Source organism: Echeneis naucrates, chromosome 2 (genome assembly GCF_900963305.1).
Source record: "Echeneis naucrates chromosome 2, fEcheNa1.1, whole genome shotgun sequence".
Lineage (NCBI taxonomy): Eukaryota > Metazoa > Chordata > Actinopteri > Carangiformes > Echeneidae > Echeneis > Echeneis naucrates.
In genome coordinates this window covers 11,956,676-11,970,883 of record NC_042512.1, presented here as the reverse complement: position 1 = coordinate 11,970,883, position 14,208 = coordinate 11,956,676, and the positions used below count along the sequence as shown (strand labels likewise).

The window sequence follows — 14,208 nt, the reverse complement described above, 5'->3', positions numbered from 1 at the left end:
GCAAAACCAAAAAAAAAAAAGGACCAGACTCAGTGACTATCTACCTAACAACAAACTTTCGCCGTGCCCTAAAGATAATATCTAATTAGCCCAGTGAGCAGTGAGTGTTTCGTCTAGTTAGTGCCACGACACCTCCAGGAGGCTGGACAGTGATCACTGGCGCCCCAGAGGCACCCCCCTAATGCCAGCCATCACCGCTCCTCACACAAAGACAACTATCTCATACAGCACTACCGTCAACTACTCTGGCCTCTCACCAGCTGCACCAGGGAAAGCGGGGTGGGGACGCAGACCCTGGTTGGGGTTGGGGGGAGAAATAGAAGAGGTGGAGATAAAAGCAGGGATGGGACACAGACCCTGGTTCGGGTAGGGGGCATGAAAATATAGAGGGTGCAAGAGGTGGAGGACAAGCTACACTAGCAGATTCAGCAAACAAGGTCAGAAGGTCATCTTATTTTGCAGTGCTCTGTTGCTATTTGCTATGACCTACAGATGTTGCTTAACAACGGACTGTATTTATGGGAAATAACCTGCCTCATAGGTCACATTTCTGTGTGGACTGTAGATGTGAGAATAAAACCTGTTCTGCTGCTGGAAACTCTAAATTATTTGAAATAATATAGATGTTTACTGAGATTCCACTGAGCTTTTCTTTTGCATCCTGAATCCCTTAAATGGCGCCATCCCATTCTCTTTTTAATCAAATAAAGACAAATGGTAAGAATGAATGGGTAGATTTCAAACTTTAACAAGTCTGATCCAAATGTAATGTAATGTGTAGATAAACCGTTGAATCTAAACTAACTCAATAGCTCTCTCCTGCTTCAATTAGTCTTTATGTTTTCACCGCAGTTCTAATTCCAATTTGTTAATTTATCAGAAGTTTACTGTTTATCCATTTTAAAAAAATGTTAATTTCATACTGTTGTGATTTTCAGTGAATGATGAAATGTTAGTAATCACAGTGGAACATCTTTAATTAGAGCAGCCGCGCCAGAAGCGAAAAGCCCAGAGTAATCAAAACAAACACAGCGTGATGTGTAATGAGCCTCATGGCCAGTGTGGAGGATTTACAGTTATGACTGGAGCACCTAATTAGTTAATATTGACACACATTTATAACAGCTGTGGGGGGTGTGTTCCGACATTTCTCTTTTGGGAAAACACAGCACGCGAAGGCGCAAATGGTTTTTTTTTTTTTGACAAAACAAAACAAAACATCAGCCATAATGTTATGAGCACTTGCCAAACAATGTCTAGGTTTTCCTTTTGCTGCCGGAACAGTGAAACTGAGTCCTGGAAGTTGAGAGGTGGAGCCTCTATGGATCAGACTTCATCCCAGAGATGCTGGATTGGATTGAGATTTGGGGAGTTAGGAAGCAAATCAACACCTTGAACAGGTTGTGGTTGCTCTGATCGTAGGGATCGTTATCCTGCTGAAAGTGGCCAGCCACCCATCCAAAATAGGACACCAAGGTAAAAAACAATGCAGATGTATTGCTTATTGTCCTTTTTATATTTTTGTTGTTCTGCCGTGTGTCTCCTTGTCGCCGTTTTGTTGTCTTTATGATTGTTTTCTTTTTGTAGTTTTTCCATTAACTGTCTTGCAAAACTGCCATTCCAAGTATGGATTGGAAATATTGTTTCTATCAAAGCCAAAGTGATTTAAATGTTTCAATTTCAGACTGAAAAATTATTTGAAATGTTGGAAATTTGTCAAAATAATCATCTTTTATTTGAACAGCTCCATCTCTCTGTGCCTCTGATCATGCCGAACCTGATTAGATATTTTCAGTGTGTCGTCGTTTCCAAAATGCGGTTTCAGTGGAGCTTTGCTGCTGGTTCTTCTCATCTTTTCATTCGCTGAATTTCAAGTGGGATGCAGTTTCTTCAGAGCAGCTTTCAGAAACGACATTATCAGAGCTCTGTGCAGAAAAAGAGATATTTTATCGCTTCTGCTCTCCATCCAGACAGATATTGAGACGTAAACCCTGAAAGATGACACTGGAAAGCCATGACAGAGTTGTATGGACTGATAAAATAGAGAGAAAAAGCACTAAACAACCTCCCCTGAGTTTGTTGGTACCTGTGTGTCCTCTGTCTGGTTTCAAATGCATTGGTTAAATGGTGGAGGACAGTAGTCTTATATTACCACATGTCCATATATCATTATTCTTATTAATCGATATTCTAAAGGAAGCTGCAGCCTCAAGTCTTTAGACGTAAAAGTCAAGTCAATCCAAACTAGACCCTGACCGGATGATGGTTTGTCGCCTCATATGCAAATATAAATACAAAGTCGCTGACTGTTTGATGTTAAGGTACTGTAGTTGGTGAGTGAGTGAGCTGCACATGCGAAACGCGCTCTTCCTCTTTTGCTGGTGTATTTCTTTCCTTCAAACACTCCTTCTGCAGCCAAATTCACATCAAGAAATCCAAAAGCGCTTTCGGCCTTTGTTTCCTGATCACAGCAGTTTGGACAGTTGCCTTTTCAGATTAAACATTTTTAATCTCTCCTCTTTCAGTAGAAGCCCATGTGAGTGACTTCATTGGGTTATTGGCTCCAACTCTGAGCTTAACTTGCAGTTGCACTCGACACTGCTGAGCCACTAGTGCTGCCATCTGTTTCACAGGATATGGGAGGTTGTGGTAAAATATAAATAAGCAATAGCAACCCCCCACCCCCACCCCCCCACACAGCAGAATTGGCCTTTTGGTGCAAATCCATATATTACTCCATGGAAGTAACCAGGAAGCCTGCTTTGTGTGGGCTTGATTGACAGCTGAGTTAATCACTCAATCTCTTTGTGTTACTGGGTTTGGAGTGCGGATAATTGTGCTATCTTTACTTGATGGCTACAGGGATCATGTGGAGCTAATGCTGAGTTAAGGCGCGTCGCACAGGAAATATAACAACAGGATGAAGCGAGTTGACATGTTGTGTTTCTTTTCGTACAGTCCAAGATTTAGTCACTAAAAACACACCAGTGTTTAAAAAGAATAAAAAACATACTGTATGCTACAGTCTTGACTAAATTGGTTTTTAAATTGACAGAACAAAAGAAATTCATGTCTTTTGGTTTTTTTTAGGTTGCAAAATATGTACATGCTCTACAAAAAGTCTGTAGCTCTGGCAATTGACTTAAAAGCAAAAAAAAAAAAAAAAAAAAAGGCTTAAAGCCAGTTTTATTTTAGAAAATGCAAGTTAAGAAAAGCACAAAAAAATTATGAGAACAGGAGAGTAATATCAAGGCTATTTTTAACCAGCAAAACACAATTTACACTGAACTCTGATCGGTAGCTTCGGTTTTGAAGTTCATTTTGTTTCTTTGGTTTCTCTGTTCTGTTCGTCCTCCAAAGCAGCTGACCAGGTTGAAAACATTTCAAGCTGTCCTTCTTTGTTCATCATGATCTCCCTCAGCGTTTAGGTCCCTGTGATGAGTGTCTAAGTAGAGGATTTCCCGCCTCATTTGCTGTGGGATCCTGGTTTTCAGGTTTCCAGACATGAGGCGGTGGTAGCGGAGGACGACGAACTTGTTCCGTCCCTCCTCCTCCTGGATGTACAGGGTCTTCATCTCCTTCTGCCCGATCTGAGCTGCGTCTCCTTGGTGCCGGAACTGGTCCTCTCGCTCCTCTGAAGATTGAACCGCCGGGATTTCCGGGGTCCCTATCATTTGAAGTCTGTACTCCTGCTGGTGAAGAGTCTGAGCGGTCCGAAGTGGCCGGCTGCACCCCTGCACTTTGGAACTCCTTGATGGTGTTCAACTTCGTCATGGGAATCAGAGAGCGGGAAGAAGAGCGGGGTGACACACCAGAAGACTGGAGACGACCTGAGAGATGGCCCACCTCACTGCCACCTAATATAACACCAGCATTTGAATATGATTCTGCCAAAAGTAAATTATTTGTGACTGGGAGACACGACAAATCAAACTCACCAGAGCTTCGTCTTCTTAGGGCAGACTCCAGGCTTCCATTAGGCTGGAGGGAGTAGTATCTTTGTGACTTTGGGATATTTACTGCAGGCTGGAGGAGGATGGAAAATGAAGGTCAGGCATATGGGGAAAAAAAAAAGGAAAATATCTTTTTGTTGTCGCCAAAACAAAAACCCACTGTGTCTCGGAAACTTGCAGCTCGGAGGGTTCGTCTGATGCTTGCATGACGCCGGATAAGAATCTCCCTGTTTCGGCTTTCATCTGGCAGAGTGTACTTGTTGGTGTATGCCATCGTCTGGAAAACATTGTGACATATTTGACGGTCCTTTTAAGTTTGTCATACTGTCAGCAAATCCCATGACAACAACCAAAAGATCCTAAAAACAAGTCGTGTATTTGCAGGGTTTGATATGTCTTATTCCTCTGAGCCATAGAGTGCCGCGCCATTGTTTCCAAAAACTACAAAAAAGACTGTGGCCCGGCATCTCAAAATACTCAACAGAGCAACAAAGTGTATTCGTCCATATCGCAAATATTCCCTTACAAATGCACTATAGTTCTAAAAATAAGAACGCACAGGTCCTTTCATAGATTTTAAAAAATTACAATGATATATGTACTTCAAATACGAGTAAATGGGAAGGGGAGGGAATTCAGTAAGTGCTAAGAGATTTGATGACAGGAAAAAATTTGAATAGTGCCGGTCTTGTCCTATAGTTTTTTATCCATGTCATAATTATCCTTTTATAAAATCTGATAAGAATTAAAACAAACTTTCAAAACTGTTCCTGCAAGTATTGCTTTCATTAAATTTTACGTTTTAGATTACGTTTTTCTTCCAAAAGATACATTTTCATTTCGGCTTTAGAATATTTTTTGCTCACTACATTTAGTACTGCTGCTGCCAAAATATCAATCTTCACTTCAGTTTCAGCTCATTTAAAAACAACCGGTCTTTTTTTGGACAGTAGGAAATAATGAAACGCAACATAAACAGTTGCAGCGCTGTTTGTACCTTCTGCCGAATCTTGTACATGTTCTTTGACAGGATGTCGTGCATTTTCCTCACGTCAGCAGCCAGGAACTTGCTCCTTGGTCGAGACGCCTCCATCATCTCGTCACTGATAGGAGGCGAGAGCAGATAAACAGTGAATTAGACACTAAAAAAGTATAATGCTTCATTATTACCAGTGACATTAATGGCTTGTAGTCACAATTTTAAAAAAAAAAGCATCATCAGCTGGAGCCAAATTACTTTTAGTATAAAGGTCTCATGCAATTAGCTGATGCACTCATCCTGTCTGTTGGCGAGCAGATAGTATTTAATTTGAAGGTTTTCCCCGTTCATCAAAGTGTATATCGATTTAATGGTAAAGCTGTTGGGTCGCCTGGTTGTGAAGCCCTTCAGTTGCACAGTTGACCTACTAACATTTATAACTTTATATTAAATGGAGGAAAAATATTTGTCAAGTAAAAATTTCCACTTTGCAGGAAGAATTTATTTATTTTTTTTTGGTCATAATTAATTTAATAAATCAGGCTTGAAAAATGAGACAGTGGGACTTACTGCAGAGAAACAATAGATGGCGCTGCACTGACGTCTCCCAAAGGTGTGTCCAGCAAATCAATAGCATTCTGCAGCTCCAGTCTCTTATACAGAGACACTATACTGGACTCAGCCCTGTTGTCTCGAAGCAGGATACGCCTCAAAATACGATCGTTGAACTTCTTAAACCTGACACCCGATACAAATAAATAAAGGCTGTTAGGACATCAGGATTTGAGTCTGCAGGAAAAGATGATTACTATTTCAATCCAATCATATTAAGATGCACAATCAGGGAGACGATAAGGAAGCTCCTACTTGTCTTTCCAGTAGTAGTGACTCCACTGGCCACACAGGTCCTCAACACCACAAATAAGATGCTCCATCACCTGGACAGAATACAAACAAATCAGAATTCAAGTTATTGAGAGAAAGATGTGACTGCTGAAGCTGATACTTACCCTGGTGTGAACCTCCACATTAATGGTGTTCAAGTCTTTGTTGGTCCTCCTGATATTTATATACTCTATGATGGGACGGATGCTGATGCCCTGGAAAAAGGAGAATTAAGTTATTCTTTATGAAGGAGTCAAAGTGACGGATGCCTCAACTGTAGAAATGATTATTGCAAATATTTAGCTTTAAACTTGGCTCATCACTATTTCTCATTTATCAACTCCTTTCTTCAGGTAGCGGAAAATCTGAATGAATTTAAGGCCCTTTAAATCTCCCCCACAAATACAATAGAATCATAATTCAAGGTGAAGGTGTCCCACCTGTATGAAAACAGTGAATATGATAATGGCGATTGAAGCTGTGACAAACAGGTTCTTTCTGTTGATGTTATCAGGCAAGGTGAAGACCAGGGCGAAGCAGATTGCCCCTCGCAGACCGCTGTAGGCGAGTCCGAACTGATCTTTGAAATTGAACTGGATGGTACGAAACGGGTTGACGATCTGGGTCAACACAAGAATGCCTGCAGGGAGGGAAAAGACTGATAAACTAGTTTGATTGATGGAAGTCTTGGACATCAAACGGGAGGGGAGAAGAAATCCGATGCAATACTGCCAAGAAATTGATTCTCTCACCCAGTCCTCTCCAGACGAAGGCGAAGAGAAGCGTAAACAGGATGTAGGCCCAGTTCCACTCATGTTCGGTCGTTATCGTAATAACGCCCAGGAAGAAGAAGATGAGAGTCTCGGAGATGGTTGCTAGCATCTTCACCACGTGGCGAATGGTGGTGCAGGATCTCTGGGATACATTCTCCTCTACGTAGTACTTCATGGTTATGGCACATGTGATAATGCTGCAGGGAGGGAGAAAACAAAAAGTCTGACTGAACTTGTTGGGTTTGTTTAAATTCAAGTTGGAGCTTCCCCTCTTATGGCATTATAAAGGTTGATTGTTTTAATCTAGTGTGGACTTTTGTGAAAAATATTGCAAAAATAAATACATGTCAGCTATATGTGTTGGTTAAATAATTAATAGTTGTATGATTGTCTAGAAACGAGGAGAAACAGTAATCAGCTTTTCTTATTTATCTTAGAGCGCTTATGTCCTGCTTGTGATAGAATATTTTTTAATGGTACTGTTTCTTTTACATAACTGAAGGATTTGAATTCTTTTTCTATCACTTCCTCGCAGATGGAGGCTATTCAGCATTTTCTCACCCAACTGTGAGTGTGGACTGATTTGGATGTTGCCTTTACGTACGCCAGGACGCTGGAGATGGCGAACAGTTCGGCCACCAGGTACGCCAGGTAGCTGTACATGAAGACGAACAGGGGCTCAATCTGACGGGCGTTGTGGGTGAAGCGCGTGGTGAATGCAGCCACGAAGCCAAACAGAAGGCCAAAGAGGATGCCGCCGACCCCCACCACGAAGAAACGGGCCACTCCCAGGAACACGTCGGTGGATTCAACAATGGGCAGGTCTGCCAAGAAGGCAAACATGCTATAGAGTACCTGAGGGGAGGACAAGAGGAAGGATGTAACATCAGATCAGATATAGACGTCCTGCAGAACGAGGCACCGTGCAGGCTGTTCATACAGATACACTCACTGCATATTGCTACACACAAAGACAGTGTCAACTAGGGTAGTTGTTGTCAAGCAAGTTGAATTGCTTAAATGCTCCTCTTGATTCAGCTGCTACTCAATCTGACTTCTGTTGCACGGCTGTCAAAGGTGGCATGTTTGAAATACACTTGTCCTGTCCTTCGCTGAGAGTTTGCAGGTGAATCCAGGAAGTGTTGTGTGAAACTTGCCTTTCAGGTGAAACTCAGCCAAAGCCAAGGCGGGCTGACATTCCCACTAAACAATGTGGAACTGGACAAACTAGACTGAGAGGAAAATTTCCAGGCCAAACTGTCATCCCCACAGGCAGGGCAGGCTTCTTCAGAAATGCTCAGCATATGGATTTAATAATTTGCTCATATTATGCTGACTCAACTATGAGCATGCAGACATATTTATGTTATTTATATTTCATGCAAATATCGTGATCTCTGATGTCCAACTAGGGTAAAAAGAATAGAGCTCTGAAACCTTATTGGAAAAATCTCATTTTCAACATTTCTATCAAAATGAATCAAATCTCATTAAGCGATAAGGCGACTTTTATTAGGCCTGCATAAGAATAAAATAAAATGCGTCCCCTATACTCACCACAGTGACAGCATCATTGAAGAGTCCCTCTCCAAATATAACTATGTATATCTGCTCATTGACTCCAATGTCGTCAAACACATTCAAAGCAGCCACTGGGTCCACAGCCGAGATGATGGAGGCAAACAGCAAGTTCTCCTGTAAAGTGAAATGAGTACAACACAACACTGCAGAACAATCGCTCCTTTTTTAATAATGGATGACCCTGCTGCCAAGCCAAATTTTGGAAGTAACAGCAGAGAGATGTGACTATTGATCTTATAATCACAAGAAATCACACCACTCTGTGCTTCCTGAGACTGTAACTGACCTGCAGGTTGATATCTTGAACTCCAAACACCTCAAACTGGCAGATGGTGAAAAGAGAAAGTCCGATGCCGATACTGTTCCACAGGGTTCCCACCACAGAGTACCACAGCACTGTGCCGACGTTTTCAAAGAACGGCCTTGTGGGCATGAAGTAGCCGCTATCGAGCACAATGGGTGGGAGCATGTAGAGGAAGAAGACGTTGGAGTTGAGGACAGCAGGAGGCTCCTCTTTGACCGAGTGCATAATGGCACCAACAATGAGGCCAATTGCAATGAGAAGACAGGACTCCGGGATCCAAATGGTGATTTTATGGTAGATGTGGAAACCTGAGGAGAAGAAAAGAACAAAATTGGACTTGTTCCACAAAACTAACGCCGCTGTCATCCAGAGTAATGTTGCTACAGTAATTCTGATTATAAATCCTGATACAAACCCTGTTTATTCACGCGCCATTGTATACATAAACACCGTGGTTTGTTTAAACATACCGATTTTTGCAAAGGAGGCCAACAGTATCCATAGAGTAAACTCAAAGGGGACCTGAATCCGAGGGTAGTCCATTGTAAATACAGGGAGGTTGGCTTTCTCCTGTTCTGGGAAAGCCTGAGGTTCATTGATTTCATTGTGGAAAGGCTTGACAGGAGGGACGTTGGCTGGTTCTGGAGATTTTGCATCCTGAAGCTCACATTTCCCACCAAGGATGCAGAGAGAGAGGAGCAGGAGCATGAAAAAAACTCCTCCTTTAGTCCTGACATCAGATAAAACCAAAGTCCCCATTTCCAGAGATCTCAAGTATTTCCAAGACATATGACAAAAAAAAACAAAAAAAAAAACAAAACCTCAGCGTGAGCTAAAAAGCATTTAAAAATCTCTAAAGTGCGCCCTGCTGCTGGCTGTCGGAAATGGAAAGCTTTCGTAATTTAAAAATCTGAAAAAAGATTTCACTCCCTTACTCCAGTCCATGTCCAGATAAATTAAATGTTGTTTCAGTTGGGAAGAGAGACTTCTTCTTTAATCGTAAAAGAAACAAAAACCTCCTCCTAAACAGTGTCAAAAAGATGTGAATTGTGGCACAACACAATTCTGGTTTTGCTTGTCCTGCCTGTCACCTGTGTCATGCCTGCTGGGTGGAGACACTTTAGGCTACATGCCCCAAGTGGCTTGTTGCTTGTTGGTACAAGAAAAATCCACCTTCTGCTTTGGTTTTGCCAAATCAGTCTTAAACCAGATAGCCATTTCATATGATTTAAGAACATCACACAGACGCAAGTTTAAGGTTTAATTTTGGAGTGTACTAAATTGAAGCTGCAGTTTTGCAGCCTGCAATATCACTTCAATACCACATGATGACGGCAGAGGGCAATTTTATAGTGCAACAATTGCTGTGTCCAAGAAATGGCTGAGGAGAATTCACCTTAACTTACAAATAGTTTGATGGATGGGTGGATATACAATACAATATAAAGGCTATACAATATTTTGGATATATGTCTAACAAACTTACCATTCAACATTTTATCAACATTTGAAAGAGTGGTTGAAATTGGTCAAACGACTTATTAGCTGAGTATTGGAGTGGGGTAGTTGAAATAAACTGGTCAGTAATGGCGGGAAGCAGATTGAAAGAGTGGCTTGTCAAATGACTGTTGTGTTTTCAATGCACACTTTTACCCAATTGGTGCACGGTTTGATCGCAAGGCAGTTAAACAGATTGAAACCATTTGTTTTGGATTGCATTGTGCCGTGTAGCTTTCATTGTGTTGAGCACTTGCTGCCAGCGTTGTGATCGTTTTCATTCAGATGGGAATGCGGGCAAAATATGTTGGATATGTATAATTTTATGAGACGCTCGGTTTGTGCATTGTGTGATGTAGTCAGGGGAGCTCATTTTCATCTATAACAGGGCTAATGTATGGAGAAAGAGGAAAAAAAAAAAAGGACGACGTGATGACGCAACCGGCGTGTTACGCAGCCGGGGGCGTGGCCAGCGGCCGTAGCTGCTGCGGCTCCGGGCTGACGAGGCTCTCAGAAACAGTGCGGCACTTCGGGTCGCCCTCCTCGCAGCTGTCGTCGTCGTCTTTCCTTTTCCACATTTCAGTCGAGCAAACGGATATTTTCCTCACAGCACGTCACCGAGCCGGTGAGTTGCGAACACGTTTACGATTCGTTGTGACGCGAATGACGCAGCAGTAAGACGGTCTTTGTTTTATTGTGTTGTTTTGTTGTTTTTTTTTTTTTAATCGGCCAGAGAGAGCTAACAGTCCTGGCTTTGTCAGTGTTCATGCTGTCAGCTGTGAGTTCGTCAGTTAAACCACTTGTTTACCCGAACAAGCAACACAGGCACGTAACTTCACAATGAGAGAGGGCTGCAGAGACTTCTGCCTGGGCGGTCAGCAACAAGGACACGAAACGGCAGATTGCAGTTTACAACTGGGACGAAGTAGCTTTCAATTTCAACCCCTCCTTATGATGGAAGGTGCTGCTGCTATTTTGTCAGCCCGATCACAGCCTAAGAAACACAACTGCCGCTCGTGTTACGTAACTTGCGTAACAGTGCACTTTCCTCCTGTCCTGTCTGTGGCTATGCGGGTCAAAACGCCGTGTTTAATACCATGTCACTGATACACACACGATGTCACACCTGCAGCCCATCCAAGACATGCCGTGTCTGTGATGTTGCAGCGAAATGTTTGACTTCCGGGATTTTGCTGAGTGTGCATGAATTGCGTTTGTGTGCGCTTGTGCAGCGTGCTGACTGTGGATGTACACATGTGCTGAGTCTGAGTGTGAGTTTGCATGTCGTCCACGCAGCTCACTGCAGCCCTTCTTCTTTCCAGGGCTGGTTTTGAGTTTCGCTGTGCCTGAGACAAGGTCAGCTGGACAGTGGTCACAAAGAGCTGACGATGCTCTTCATGAGGAGGACAGAGAGAGAATAGTTTGAGACTGAGGCCTTCACTGTGGTGCTGAGGTGACGTGACTCTGAAGATGCTTCAGTTTGGACTAAAGTTTTGAAGAAGTGCTGGAAGTGAATTATTCTTGCCACTGAATAATTTTAGTTTGAAATCTGAGTGTTTAAGAATCATTGCAAGCAAATTAACGCAAAGTTAAGCAGGAAACAGGCCAAACATGTTTGAAATTGTGATGCCATAATGCTGACACATTATTTTTTTATCTGCTTAGTATATTGCAAATCACAGTTATGTGAAAATGATATTGGTAGGTCTGTGTATCGAAACACATCAAGTCAAACCGACAAATACAGAGAACCTGAATGTGCCATGAAATTATTAGTTTTTGTAATTAGTCTTGGAAAATCTTGTTGTTTCCATCTCCTCCTGCACTTTCCCATAAATCACTGCTTGTCACGCTCTGTCTCCTCAGTCCAAACATCTGCCTGGTGTTGGCTCAGATGAGACACAGGTTGATTTTAACAGCAATGCTTTCAGCAGGGAGGGACAGTTTTGACGCGGGAACTGGCACTTTGAGAAATAAGGTGAATGTATAAGAGGCTTTTCCCACTCAGACAACAATATTATCATGGAGTCATGCTTTTTTTGTCGATGTGTGGTAGTTTAATTCCGGTTGGTGACCTCTTTTTTTTTTCTTTTTTCTTTTTTTTTTTTGGTATGCACATACATTTGTACATATGTATATTTCCACTGCTATTGGAAATGACTAAATCGACAAGTCTCCGTCTTGCCATTTACTGACAGAATTAAATGAATAGCTTTGAAATCAGTTACTCACATCAGCTGTTTTTATCTATTCTGTTGAAATTTGATGAGATTTAGTTTTTTGCCGTTTGCGCAAATGGATGGCTCGAAGAGCTGTAACAAATAATAACTGTCAGGATTGAACAGCCCTTTAATTGGTTTGTTTATAAAATGCCCATCAAAAACTCTCCCAGCCCAAGGTGACGTTGTGATTGCTTGCTTTTTCGAACCAACAGACATTATATTTATGACAAAGGTGTATTGATGGAAAGTGATTTGACTTGGAATCATATGATTAGTGTTTGTGTGTGTGTGTGCACGCACATCTGTGAGTGTGATGACTCACCAAACTCTCCCACTCAGTTCCAGGGGGCTGAGCAGAAGCCTGTTGATTCATCCTCATCTGTGTCTTCTCCTGCTTCAGCCTTCCGCTCAAACAAAGCAGGCGCTCCTGTGACGTTGATGACAGATGTTGGAGATGCAGGCGTTTAGACAGTCAGTGGGTCGTTAATGAGCTGTATCAGCCTCTTCACCAAAAGGGATCACTTTGTAACCCATCGCTCGAACCAGGTTATTATTACAACAAAGCTGTTAAGACAATAGTAGGTGCATAACCATATGTGTAAAATAGGTATAGCCGTAAGATTTAAAAAAGGAAAGGGTCCTGTCAATTATTGATGAACACAGGGAAAATAGAGATGCATCAAAAAGAAGAGTGAAACCTGTGTATGTGTGTGTGTGTGTGTGTGTTGATGCTGCCAAAGACGGGACCACCACATGGAGCATGGCAAAGAACGTGATTTGTCTCCCTACGGTTTCTGTATACAAGCCAGCTCCACGTTACAAAAAATGTCTTGCATCAACGAAATATGGAAGATCTTGACTGATGTTTCTTGAACACATTTGGGCATCTATGAAGCCATTATACACTTTATGCTGAATGCAGCTTTCACTCAATTCATGCATTTCCTGATATATTCATCGACATATTACGTAATGCAATCAAGAGACATTTCATTTTCCATAAAACAGAGAAAAGCAGCAAATCGTTGCTTTGGAGAAAATCGCTTTTCTAAGTAGACCGAGCTAATGCTAACACAGTCTCATGCCACTGTCCTGGAATGCATCCTCCCTTTTATGAAGGGTTTTTTTTTTTTTTTTTTTTTTTTTAAACAGTTTTAGGCAGGTGTTGATTAATCCTAATGGTCAGTTGAGAAGCTTCAGTTTGTGATGCTGCAGAAAGCGAATCGGGTTATGTTGTCACGTGTTGTTTTGTCCCACCTCATGTGGACAAACGGAAACATCACCTCTCCCCCCCCTCGGGGATTGGTGCTTCCCTAATGGAAGAGCTGTCATTGCTGCAGACCAGGCGGGGAAAGGGTTAATTTCCCAGCTTGTTTGAGAAGCAGCGAGCTGGCAGAAAAGGGAGAGGGAGGGAGAGTAACGGGTGAGGAAGACGGGAGGCCGAAGGCTGGCTGCAGTCTCTTTGCCTCGTGACGGTGTCTGCAGCGTGAGTTTGTTTACATCCATCCATCGGCTGCAGGCAGAGCAGAGCAGAGCAGACGTCCTCGGGTATGTGTGTAAACTCTGGCTGTCGTCGTTATCGCCATCATTGTCACCGGGAGAACACACACATTCAGGCTGTGATGTGTGTTTGGGCTTTTGGGAGAAAGTGCAACATCATGCTGTACGGTGAGTGGTGCTGGTGATGTAACTTGTTGGAAGTAATTGCCGAATGATGCTGTGTCGAGACATGAAACACACAGGGAGGTTTCAGAACCACAGTCGCTGCTGTAAAACACTCCTTCCTCTATGCAAAGTCTTGTTCCCAGCAGTTTACAGTGTGGCTGTACTGATGAGGGGGGTGGATGAATCCTAAGGTGACTTTCCCTTTCGATTAATGTTGGTTCCCTTTTGGACTACAGTGGCGTCATTTTACAGACTAAAACCTAAATAAACTCAGTTTATACATTAATAGAGAAAGATTTAAACGATAGCTCTCTTTGGCTTATTAGCTACTTAAATAATAAATAAAATG

At 42.3% G+C, this 14,208-nt stretch overlaps 2 protein-coding genes across 5 annotated transcripts in view; one reads left to right on the top strand and one right to left on the bottom strand.

Moving 5' to 3' along the window:
- Window positions 1–3,157: 3,157 nt before the first annotated feature.
- Window positions 3,158–9,513, bottom strand: LOC115052357 (sodium/hydrogen exchanger 2-like). Its single transcript, XM_029516430.1, has 13 exons — window positions 8,946–9,513; window positions 8,458–8,783; window positions 8,148–8,285; window positions 7,195–7,445; window positions 6,570–6,787; window positions 6,258–6,457; window positions 5,943–6,032; window positions 5,800–5,870; window positions 5,503–5,670; window positions 4,951–5,056; window positions 4,114–4,230; window positions 3,939–4,026; window positions 3,158–3,857 (listed from the first exon to the last, which is right to left on the bottom strand). Exons 1-13 carry the CDS (start codon window positions 9,262–9,264, stop codon window positions 3,418–3,420), a joined length of 2,532 nt encoding a protein of 843 aa, XP_029372290.1. The 5' UTR covers window positions 9,265–9,513; the 3' UTR covers window positions 3,158–3,417.
- A 945-nt stretch (window positions 9,514–10,458) lies between these two features.
- The window catches only part of LOC115052727 (type I inositol 3,4-bisphosphate 4-phosphatase-like), a 34,280-nt gene continuing 30,530 nt past the window's right edge, over window positions 10,459–14,208 (top strand). For all 4 annotated transcript variants that reach the window (XM_029517044.1, XM_029517026.1, XM_029517035.1 and 1 more), the window contains exon 1: window positions 10,459–10,597. The gene's annotated coding sequence lies outside the window, so the exon portion shown is untranslated. The remainder of the gene's footprint in view (window positions 10,598–14,208) is intronic.